Here is an 11,709-nt window from a genome sequence, read left to right as displayed (position 1 = left end):
ATATACAATGGATTAAATTACATTAAAAAATTTAATTTTTTGTTTTTTTTTTTAAATTAGAATTATTTTTATGATGAAAATATTTTTACATGATTAAAAAACATATTAAATTTCATATTATATATTTATTTTACGTTATATTTTAAATTACGAATCGATTTTTAAAGAAAGATATCGCATTTTACGTCACGAATAAAATGAAATACTTGATTATAAAAACGAAAATTAACGATAAATATTTAATGTAACATTAAATAAACTCATAAAAAGATGTCTATAAGAAAAATTATATTCATTTTATTCAGTTTTGTAATGACTACACAAGCAATACCGTATTTTTTTAATAGTGGTAAGTGTTTTTATAATTTATTTTAATTATGTAAAATGCAAATTTTAGTACAATTAGCTTTAAAAGTTAAGGATATGGCAAACTATAGGGATCTGAATTAAATAAATGATTCAGGATGTGTCTTAAGTCTGGGTTAGCATTATATTTGAACCCTGAGGTGTCCTATAACTGCAGAACCACAGGAGTTAATCTATTAATTGATGTTTATTAAGAACAGTCAGTGTAAACTTTACCATTGTTTATCTTTAAAATCATATACAAAACAATATAATTCCTATTGTTCAATCGAATTAATGTTTAGATAATTGAATAAGATATAAAATTCTGTAGTTTGTTGTAAATATGAATAAGAAGCAATAAAATTAGTATTTATGGTAAAATAAACCATCAATTGAACTTTATAAGAGTGTAAAGAATGAGTATTCAAACCTATTTTTCTTTTCTTATATATAGGCCTACTACAATATACATTTCTTATAATTAAAATTTACTTTATTAATTTATTATGGATGCAATGCTAATACTATAAACTCTGTTTTATATCCTCCATTGAATACTCATTTATAAATAAGTTTATAATTTTGACTTGAATCTACTATTGTATGTATGATCATACACTTACTTTTACTTATATGTGTAGAGATAAGATGCTAAGAGGAGGTCCTGTATACAATAACGATGATTTAATTATATTTGTTTAAATTGCTGTAAAATTTAATTATTTAGTTTCAATTTTCCTTTAATTAGTATTAATTTTAAACTAAAAAATGTTAACCATGTACTGTACGTCACTTTAATGATTTACTTTAGAACAATATTCAGAAAAATTTAGATGATTTAATAAATGTAATTGTGTTCCAGCTTATTAATTATGTAATTAGAATACATTTAAATTAAAATAATTAATAATAATGTGATTTAAATTGACAAATTTAGTAAGAATCTACAATTGTAAATGTTTCAGGTTTTTGACAACNTGAAAAACGTTATATTTTAAATTACGAATCGATTTTTAAAGAAAGATATCGCATTTTACGTCACGAATAAAATGAAATACTTGATTATAAAAACGAAAATTAACGATAAATATTTAATGTAACATTAAATAAACTCATAAAAAGATGTCTATAAGAAAAATTATATTCATTTTATTCAGTTTTGTAATGACTACACAAGCAATACCGTATTTTTTTAATAGTGGTAAGTGTTTTTATAATTTATTTTAATTATGTAAAATGCAAATTTTAGTACAATTAGCTTTAAAAGTTAAGGATATGGCAAACTATAGGGATCTGAATTAAATAAATGATTCAGGATGTGTCTTAAGTCTGGGTTAGCATTATATTTGAACCCTGAGGTGTCCTATAACTGCAGAACCACAGGAGTTAATCTATTAATTGATGTTTATTAAGAACAGTCAGTATAAACTTTACCATTGTTTATCTTTAAAATCATATACAAAACAATATAATTCCTATTGTTCAATCGAATTAATGTTTAGATAATTGAATAAGATATAAAATTCTGTAGTTTGTTGTAAATATGAATAAGAAGCAATAAAATTAGTATTTATGGTAAAATAAACCATCAATTGAACTTTATAAGAGTGTAAAGAATGAGTATTCAAACCTATTTTTCTTTTCTTATATATAGGCCTACTACAATATACATTTCTTATAATTAAAATTTACTTTATTAATTTATTATGGATGCAATGCTAATACTATAAACTCTGTTTTATATCCTCCATTGAATACTCATTTATAAATAAGTTTATAATTTTGACTTGAATCTACTATTGTATGTATGATCATACACTTACTTTTACTTATATGTGTAGAGATAGGATGCTAAGAGGAGGTCCTGTATACAATAACAATGATTTAATTATATTTGTTTAAATTGCTGTAAAATTTAATTATTTAGTTTCAATTTTCCTTTAATTAGTATTAATTTTAAACTAAAAAATGTTAACCATGTACTGTACGTCACTTTAATGATTTACTTTAGAACAATATTCAGAAAAATTTAGATGATTTAATAAATGTAATTGTGTTCCAGCTTATTAATTATGTAATTAGAATACATTTAAATTAAAATAATTAATAATAATGTGATTTAAATTGACAAATTTAGTAAGAATCTACAATTGTAAATGTTTCAGGTTTTTGACAACAGATGGCAATAGCATTGACAATTCGAAATTAAAAAGCACGGTCAAACACCTCTAACAATGGCCAGCCATTGTTTACAGAGGGCCGTTGTTCAGAGGTTCTGGGTGTATTTTAAAATTTATATATTAAATTAAATTATAAAAGAATACTTTATAATACTAAAAAATACATTATTAGCTCGATATCATTTATTAATTTATTATACTTTTATTAACATACGATCAATAAATGTAGTAGAACCTGTCTAAAATATATCCTCTATAAACTGTCTAACGCGGAAATAAAATACTTTATGGATAACAATTTCATAACGTAAACCAAGTAAAAAGTAATTTTTCGCGTAAAATTCTAGAACATATTTAAAACACATTCCAAGAGTATTGGATTTCGTTGCAGGTTTTTTTCTGTTGTGACCCACATAAGCTCGTTTCTCGAAGCATAAAATGCTTATTTTAGAGGAGAAATGCTTAAAATATAAATTGTATAAACCTCTATAAAACGGAAATATTTGGCATACCATCGTGTACCGTTTTAGACAGGTTCTACTATCTGATACTAACTTTAAAAAGTAAAGAATTTAGAATATATATTATTTAAGCAATAAATGTGATTTTAATCGATTCAGGATGATATAAATTATGAATACAAAGTACTATTCTGAAGATTCACGTGTTATGAATAGGGTCAATATAAGGTATATAGGGTCAAATAGGATCAAAGCTTAATGGATCATTCGAGTTAACTTGAATCTTTTAAAAATATGACGCAAAAATATAGGTAATTTAACTACATCTATATATGTTATACAGGTAGAGATCAACGCTGATATACCTGAATCATTCCACGTAAAGATTTCTGATTTGATCTGAACCCGAACTCGAATAATCGAGAACGATCCTCTTAGTTACAGTTAATTGAATGTTACTTAATATAATTACTTAATAAAAAATTTATATTAGTAACAGAGGTAAACCTCGTCATTTTCTTCTTCATCTTATTCCATTGTTCCATGTTAGATGCTTCCGTCTAGGTACACGCTGCTCACAAACTTCAGCTATTTATATGATCTTAATTGACATTAGGCATAGGAAGGACAAAAGACACAACTTACTCGCATTTATTCTGACAGTAGGGTAGCTTTACACAAGATTGCGAAGTCTGATTAGTCGTTTAAAACTTGTTCATCTCACACTACATTCTTAGACACTTAGATAACATTAGAATAGATTTTCAATGAGTCCCGGATTCTCGGCAACGAGACCGCTAACCTTCTTGCCAAACAAGCTGCAAAATCTTCAGTCACTAGTACTTTTAGTTACATCCCTACCTCATACATCAACAATCACATCAAGAAGCAAATCTTCATTCTCTGGCAAGACAGCTGGGACCGTGACACCACTTGTAGGCTCACTTACACTTTTATCCACTAGGTTGAAACTACTGCGACTCTTCGCCACTTTTACCCTTGTTACACCTTTACTCACCAACTTACAGGACACGGCAACTTTAAACAATACTTGCATAGATTTAACCTTGGGGACAATCCACAATGCGATTGTCCCCCAAAAAACTAAGTGAAGTGGTGTTTGGTCTTCCCGAATACCACAATCCACAATGCGATTGTGGTATTCAGGAAGACCAAACACCACTTCACTTAGTTTTTTGCTGCAATAGGTACAATCATATTAGAGATAGTTTAATGAGAGCTGCTATTCTTGAAGGGTACAACTGGCCTTGTAACCCGCACCAACTCATTCATACGCGTACAATGTTTCATCATTTACTCGCATTCATATCCCTTAGTGGGGCTCTTGAGAGCACTCATTCCGGGGGGCACGGATGGCAATTAGCTTTCCCTTGCTTTGTTTCAACTGTCGGTATGTAGCTGCCTTTAAACTTTATATTTAATTCTTATTTTTCGTCTTCTTTTTCAGTCAAAATTCGGCTGGTTTAAGTTGGTCCCAGTTGTATGTTAGATTAGGAACTCTTGGCTTGTTTTCTGGTAAGATTATGCTCGGTTAGATTAAATTAGATTAAGGTTTGTAAGCTTTAGTCATCTGATTGGGTTCGTCCTAGGTTATGGTAGGTTAGTTAGTAAGTACGTTAATGTTTAAAAAAATAACAAAAGGTATTTAAAAAAATAAATGAAAAAAGAAAAAAGAAATTTGGAGTGTTGCTTGTTTGTCTTTTGTGGGTTTGTTCGTCTCGTCTAGTTTGTCGTTGTATTCGTTTGTTTTTTTCGCTGTCTGTGTAGCTGTGAAGTAGTATTAAGAGTCACGCTCACGTTTAGTTTCTTTAGTGTTAAGTAGTTATAAGTCTTCCTACTAACAGCCACTTGGCACTAACTTCTACAGCTATTCGTGGCAGCACTGAATCATTGGTGTTCGCTTCACTCAGGTTTTCTTTTAGACTCTTCGAAGGACTACAGCCAACATCAAACATAGAGGGTAATGTAGCCACGCGTACGCCGTTCAGAGGGATCCTCCTTTCTCTACGATCTATCTCCTCTTCCTTCTTCTTCCTCTCCCCTTTCCCTTATCTTCTTTTCCGCCAGCTAAACACCTCGTGTAAGGCCGAATTCTTGTATGTATGTATATTCCATGTTAGAGACCATCATTTGCTACTTCCATTAAGCGTAATCAGTACATAATGTTATAATTATTTTAAACATTTTATAATATACTGTATTAACTTATATTTAATTTTAGTAAATTCTTCAATTTGTAAAACTCGAACTGGAGAGGTCTTGCAAATAGGAGAAAAGTGGCACGATCCTGATAGATGCGTTCAATATTCCTGCGAAATAACTCCAATAGGAACAACATTAATTGGAAAAACGTAATTTAATATAGAATTTATAGAAATTTTACGATACAGCTTATTGCTAATTATATATGTATGAATATGTTATAATTTTTTTTAGATGTTCGAGTGTAATTTTTCCTTCAAACTGCAGAGGAGTACCAGGAAAAGGTCAATACCCCGATTGTTGCATTAACGTTGAGTGCGAGGAAGATGATATTCCTATATTTCCAAAATATAATCCAAAATATTATATGACATAATTTTAAAACCAGTAATTTTAATTTGAAATTATTGTTGTATTTTAATGCTTCAAATCGTGTAATAAAGTTCTTAAAATAGCATACTTTCAATTTGTACTAATTGCATTTTACCGCAGTTCAGATTTCGCTATTGATTTTTATGATTTTCTTTTGCTAAACTATGAACTGTGTCCTATACTATAAGCTGTTTCGATTTATAGTATACGACATAAAGGGCCTCCCAGAAGATAACGGCGACCTGAGGCAAATTCAATTATTATAATAAAGAAAGTACACAAAAAAGAAAACATTGTATAGAGCCCTTACTCCCTTGAGGTTGGGCAAAGAGCGATTTTTTCTACTGCTGCCATCCCACCAGTGGTTGAGTGAATGACATTACTGAACACTCGTAGTTTGTTCGTGGTTCCCTTCTCTCTAACGAGCTGTCCATGCCGAGTTTTCACGTTTATTAACACCTAAATAGGGGCCAGGTTCTTCTCACAAATTCCTCTCAACAATTTCTTCTTACTCTTCTTAACGGTTTACGAAATCACTAGTATCACTAGTCTGTATAAACGATGTACTGTACGGTCAAATACACAAATAGTCCACCCCTATAAAGCGTCAATAAAAATTTGCCAACGAATCCTTCCCGTAAATAGAGAAACCATTTTAATCTGTTACTAAACGTAGGATTTTGAGTTATATATGACATGGTTATCACTAAATTTCGCGACTCAAACTTATATATAAATTTTATTACTAAGTTTTATATAATGCTTGTTGTTTGAGGTATTCCGATTAGCACTACACTTGATATAGTGCCAATTTTGGAAACGTTAAATCGAAGTTTTATTGTATACCTACTCTTATGGCATAGCGAAATCTATGCTTTTTTCAGGCATTACAGCACAATTAAAACATTCAATTTGAATTGAACAGTGTTAAAAAGAAATCGTTAAATTAGAGAAAACTCATTAGAATGAAATACCCATGGAAATCTTCCATAATAATGGAAAATATTCCCTGAAGAATATCTTGGACGGACTAGGAAAAGAATGATATTAATTTGAAAGTTTCCTCCAAGATTATTTTTTTAAATAAAAATATGTATTCCATTCTTATAAAAGATTACATGGCAAATCCTCACGCAATAGTTCTCCCATGGATCCATTTCTCTTTGATAGTCTCCAAGAGTATTGTGTATTAACTACTAAAGTGAAATATAATATATATATGAATACGTCTTTCTAATAGTATATTAAATCGTCTTAATATATCTTAAAAAATCATCATAAACTCAGGTATATTTCCCATTGTATACAGACATTTGCAAAATGTCTAGAAATCTTAAACATTACTACTTGAACACAAAACAAAAGGTATTCCGAGTCAATTATAGAATTATCCATAAATTAGTCCATAAATTATCATACCAGCCGAGACTAATGAATTAAAACCACTAAACATAGTAGTTTGTCGAGGGTTCGCAACCTCACCAATGTGGAGATTTCCGAGTTTTTCTTCATGTGTCTAACACCTAATTAAAAGTTAGTTTCCCATAGAAAATCCTCTCGAGAAGAATCTTCCTAGGCAGATGTGTTGCGTTGCTTTATCCCATACGTTCAATCCATCAACCATGTTAAAAAAATTGATCAACTCGATCCATCATTAAGGAAATGAGAATAAAATCATTAGAAATTATTTAGGAATAAAGAAAAGGAATTTGATTGAAAGTCATGAAAATAATGAATACTTAATAGGTATATAATGGAAGTATTTATTGATTACTTATGTTTACATGTAAAATATGATAGTGTATTGTTTAGTATTAAAAAATTCCTATTCACATCCAATTACATATTCGCAGCATTCAGGATATATCTTTCCTTTTCCTGTACATAGCAATTCGCATCCTTGAGGTATGTCTTCTTCTTTCGGAGTATCAATGCACCTAAATAAAATAATAGAGATTATAATTTTATTTTAAGTTTAATAATAAATTAATTATATTTAAAATTACTTTATTAAAAGATATTAACAATATTGGTGTATTTCTCAAAGTCTGATTAACCATATAAATGCTAATAACTTTACAGATAAACGTGTACTTTATCTAAAAACAACATTTTAACATAAAAACTATTCATAGTACTGAGGAGTGAATGATTTCTATGTGAATAAGTGCGAATTTATACAAAATAAGTGAAGATTATTTGTTGGTGGCGCTGTAACACACAAAGATTGATAGATGGCGCTAGTAGTCAATCTTTGCGTGTTTCAGCGCCACCTATCAATGTGCAGAAGAGATAAAGTGAATTTTTTCAGTAAACATTGACAAAAACTTTAACATATTATTTAATTCTTTACTGTTTTAACTCTGAATCTGTTCAGTACAAATTATTAAATTTTAAAAAAATCTTATAATGTAAATAATGTAATTAATAAAAATATAAATATATGTTTAATTTTAATAAATCGAAAACATTAAATACTTAAATATATCAAATTTTAAATTATTTTTTAATATTTAAATTTCCTATTTGTGGTATTTTAAGGAGAAGATTCTGAGTCATTAAAAAAATACTTCTAATCGAACTTTTATAAATTATAAAATTGTGTTGTATGAATTATATTTTCTCTAACATTCTCTAAGTACTAGAATAATTATCTAAATTAAAATATTTGTAATTTTTTAAATAAAATCTCTCTAAAATTTCACTAAGTAGTTTATTTTTGGTTTTTTTTTTTACTGTTTAACTTTTAGGACTTAAGAGAATTTGTACAGCCCATATTGAGTAAGATATAGCCCATAAATTCCTGAAGTTCTAAACCTGAACTCGAACCAAGATTCCCAGTACAGAACTGTATTTGGTATTATAATTTATACGTATTATGTAAGTTTTAACTTTTCAAAACGTATGAAGCTTGTAGCTGTTTACAAGAGTTATAATTTGTTATATTGAAATTATATGTATTTTTTAGTTATGCATGGATTAAAAATTAATAAATTACTTACCTTCTTATAAGCAAAAATGCAAAATCATCGTCGACCATACAAGTAAATTTTTCGCATTTTTTCTTGTTATACCATACTTCATGATTTTCTCGATTTTTATTTTTTACTTTACATTTACCTAAATCAGAAAATTGAAATTATATAATTTAAAACATTGTAGAAAAATAAAACAAACAAATATACTTTTATTCGAGTAAAAGTTTTAATTGACACTTATAATCCCGCATTAGAATATCAACTTGATTACTTAACATCTACATTTCTCTTTTATTCTTAAAAAATATTTTTGCTCTACGTAATTATTATTCAAATAATGCAAATTTTAGAAAAAAAAGAGACTTTTCCAGGAATTTTCTCGCTGGAGATTTCTCTCGGTTTACAGAACCAAGAACAACCTTAATTCTCTTAATTAAATCATAAATATTCTCGGAGATTTGTAAATTAACACTCGATTTTGTAAGGCAATTCTGTAAGTTGTCTGTAATTCATCCAAAATTTTTTTTCTGTTTTTCTCTCTCTTTCAATGGAATGCCCACCAATTGCAGAGTGGATAAAACCACTAAATAGTGGTCGTGGGTTGCACCTCACCAAGAAGCTTGCCACGTGGAGTTTACTGGGTTTTCTTCACGTGTCTAACATTTAAATAGCTGCGAGTTTCTAATAGAATGCTCTTCTAGAAACCACCTCTCTTTGGAAAATCATCTAGTTGTTCGTTGTCTATTCAATTTACTATATCCACTTTCAATAGAAGACAGAGGAAATTTTATAAATATGAAAGTAGTAACTTTAGTATAGTAATGGTGAGAAAAAAAATGAATTTAGATCAATTTCAATCTGGATGATTCAATGATTTAATTCTTAGAACCAAAGGTACTCTTGGTTCTCACATGGACCACAGACATGGCAGTTACCTCCTCTGAGATTTGCTTTATTCGAATAGCAATTATATTGAACAAAAGTATTTTAATAAGATAAATGAAGATATTCTAAGTAAAATTAAACCTATATAAAGAATATGATTTTTGTCAATAAATTGATTGGTTAGTTAATTTAAAATCGTAGATGTTTTGCCTCTTAAAACATTAATCTGCAGGCACACTTGCTCTAAGTCTATAGCTTTCATAATAATTTTTAAAATTAAAATTAAAAAAATATAATAGCTTAAAATACGCCTTTTTATTATGCCACATAATTATTTAGATTATTTTTCTCTATATTTTAACCATATATTAAGCTAAAAAGTGTAAAATCTTATGTTTTTAATCCTCCTTTTTATATCTATCAAGAGGAAAGTTTAATATTATGGATTTCATGCGAACTTAAAACTTAGTTTCAATCATCTTTAACTGCACTCTGAGCTGTTCCATGATTCACTACAGCAAGAGTTTACTGTATTGATTATAGAGGGTTCATGATATTGATTAGAGCAGAAAGGGTGATTAAATTTATAGCATATGTAATGAGTAATAAGAGCAAAGATTATACCAGTAAAGAATAATACATACCCTATTCATTTACAAGATATTCTATATGTTTTAATGTTAAACATTACTTTGAATGTACAGTAATTATTTAATGCTGATGATGATGCAACCAACAGATGTTTAATGACAACCAAATGGAAATTTCCACTTTCTTGCACAACCAAACTTCGCAAAGTAATTTCGCAACTTCTGCAACGTGATTTGTGTTTTATTAATTAATGCAAATAGGTAAAACTTTTTCAATCTTATGTTATCAAATTAATTCACATCTTTAGTAAAAATATTATTCTGTCATATTTAATTGCTGTTTTTACAATAATAAGCTAAAGGAAATTATAATTTTCATGGATGAAAATAACGAATTTATCTCATTTTTCCAGAGGATTAAGCTAAATTATCTTGCGAAATTTTTGCCTATCTGCAATCATATATGAATTTACTATATAATTCGTTAATCACTATATTTAAAGATGTTCTCGACATATATCTTTCTATATATAAAGCACTATTATGCTTAAAATTTCCAAATATTATTAGCAAATAACCTAACTTTTACTTTCATTTATATTCATCACTATAGAACAAATCACATAATATATCTACAGCATCCACCATATTTAATAATTTACTTTCATACACTTAATAATTTACTATATTAAATAAATATGAACATAAAGATAAATTATATTATAATTAAATAAGATTTCATTCATCTGTTATTACATTTCCTTTAATTGTTTAATTTACATNATACAGTCGACCCCCCTATAACACTGTTGATAATTCCGTTTTATATAAATTCCATGTAGTACGAGTCACTTAGATTTTACAAATACGTGTGCCGGGCTGTGAACGGCTCACGTATTTGTAAAATCTAAGTGACTCGTACAACATGGAATTCATATAAAACGGAGTAATCAACAGTGTTATAGGGGGGTCAACTGTACAGTAAAGTAAGTTGTTGCAATACTAATACAGGTAATAATTAATACATTTGTTAATTTTGGATATAAATCGTCCTAAACAAGTTCTATAATATCTAGAAAATGTCTTTATCTCTACAACTTGATATTAGTTTATCTGAAGTTGTCGAGATCAACATAAACAATGATTTAAACAAAATAAAAAATTTATTTATTTATTTCACTATACACACAGATTTAAACTGTAAATATCAATATTTAATTACACTATAAATTATTTTTAAAGTTTGAATTTTAAATTTAAGACTTTAATATTTACTGTTTACTATTATATTAATTTCCTTCAAAACCTTGAAAATTACAAATATCCGAAAATTCTAACAATATTTTCATATAAAATATCAAAAAATTAACATTTAAACTCCATAATTAGCCACGATAACATCACAATAATTTAGAGTTAAATAAAAAAAAAAAAAAAAGAACTTACCATTGACATTGGGTACAACCCGGAAACGAACGTTTGGCTTATTTCCAGACTTACGAAATGCACTCAGCAACGTTACCAGGATGCTAATAGCTAGAAATAATAAAGCACACTTCATAGTACAGAACGTAGAATATATTTACGACAAACGTTACAACTAAGTTAACAAAATATTCTACTAACAGAGTGATGAGTTGTTATCGTTGGGTGTTCTATACCGTTAATTATC

The 11,709-nt window shown here is 28.2% G+C and overlaps 2 protein-coding genes across 3 annotated transcripts; one reads left to right on the top strand and one right to left on the bottom strand.

Moving 5' to 3' along the window:
• Positions 1 to 254: 254 nt before the first annotated feature.
• LOC111622474 (venom peptide MmKTx1-like) lies at positions 255 to 5,662 on the top strand. Of its 2 annotated transcripts, none has more exons than XM_023364874.1 (3): positions 255 to 349; positions 5,232 to 5,361; positions 5,447 to 5,662. In XM_023364874.1, the coding sequence occupies exons 1-3, from the start codon at positions 271 to 273 to the stop codon at positions 5,586 to 5,588; spliced, it is 351 nt and encodes a 116-aa protein (XP_023220642.1). In that variant the 5' UTR covers positions 255 to 270; the 3' UTR covers positions 5,589 to 5,662. The 2 variants fall into 2 exon arrangements, with proteins under 2 accessions (XP_023220642.1, XP_023220638.1); XM_023364870.1 differs by lacking the exon at positions 255 to 349 and adding an exon at positions 1,455 to 1,549.
• Positions 5,663 to 7,345: 1,683 nt separating this feature from the next.
• On the bottom strand, positions 7,346 to 11,709 carry LOC111622469. Its single transcript, XM_023364856.1, has 3 exons — positions 11,484 to 11,709; positions 8,587 to 8,704; positions 7,346 to 7,521 (listed from the first exon to the last, which is right to left on the bottom strand). The coding sequence occupies exons 1-3, from the start codon at positions 11,596 to 11,598 to the stop codon at positions 7,410 to 7,412; spliced, it is 345 nt and encodes a 114-aa protein (XP_023220624.1). The 5' UTR covers positions 11,599 to 11,709; the 3' UTR covers positions 7,346 to 7,409.

Source organism: Centruroides sculpturatus, unplaced genomic scaffold, assembly GCF_000671375.1.
Source record: "Centruroides sculpturatus isolate CEXI.00-Female unplaced genomic scaffold, Cexi_2.0 scaffold23, whole genome shotgun sequence".
NCBI classification, from domain to species: Eukaryota; Metazoa; Arthropoda; class Arachnida; order Scorpiones; family Buthidae; genus Centruroides; species Centruroides sculpturatus.
This window is presented reverse-complemented; position numbering and strand designations above follow the sequence as displayed.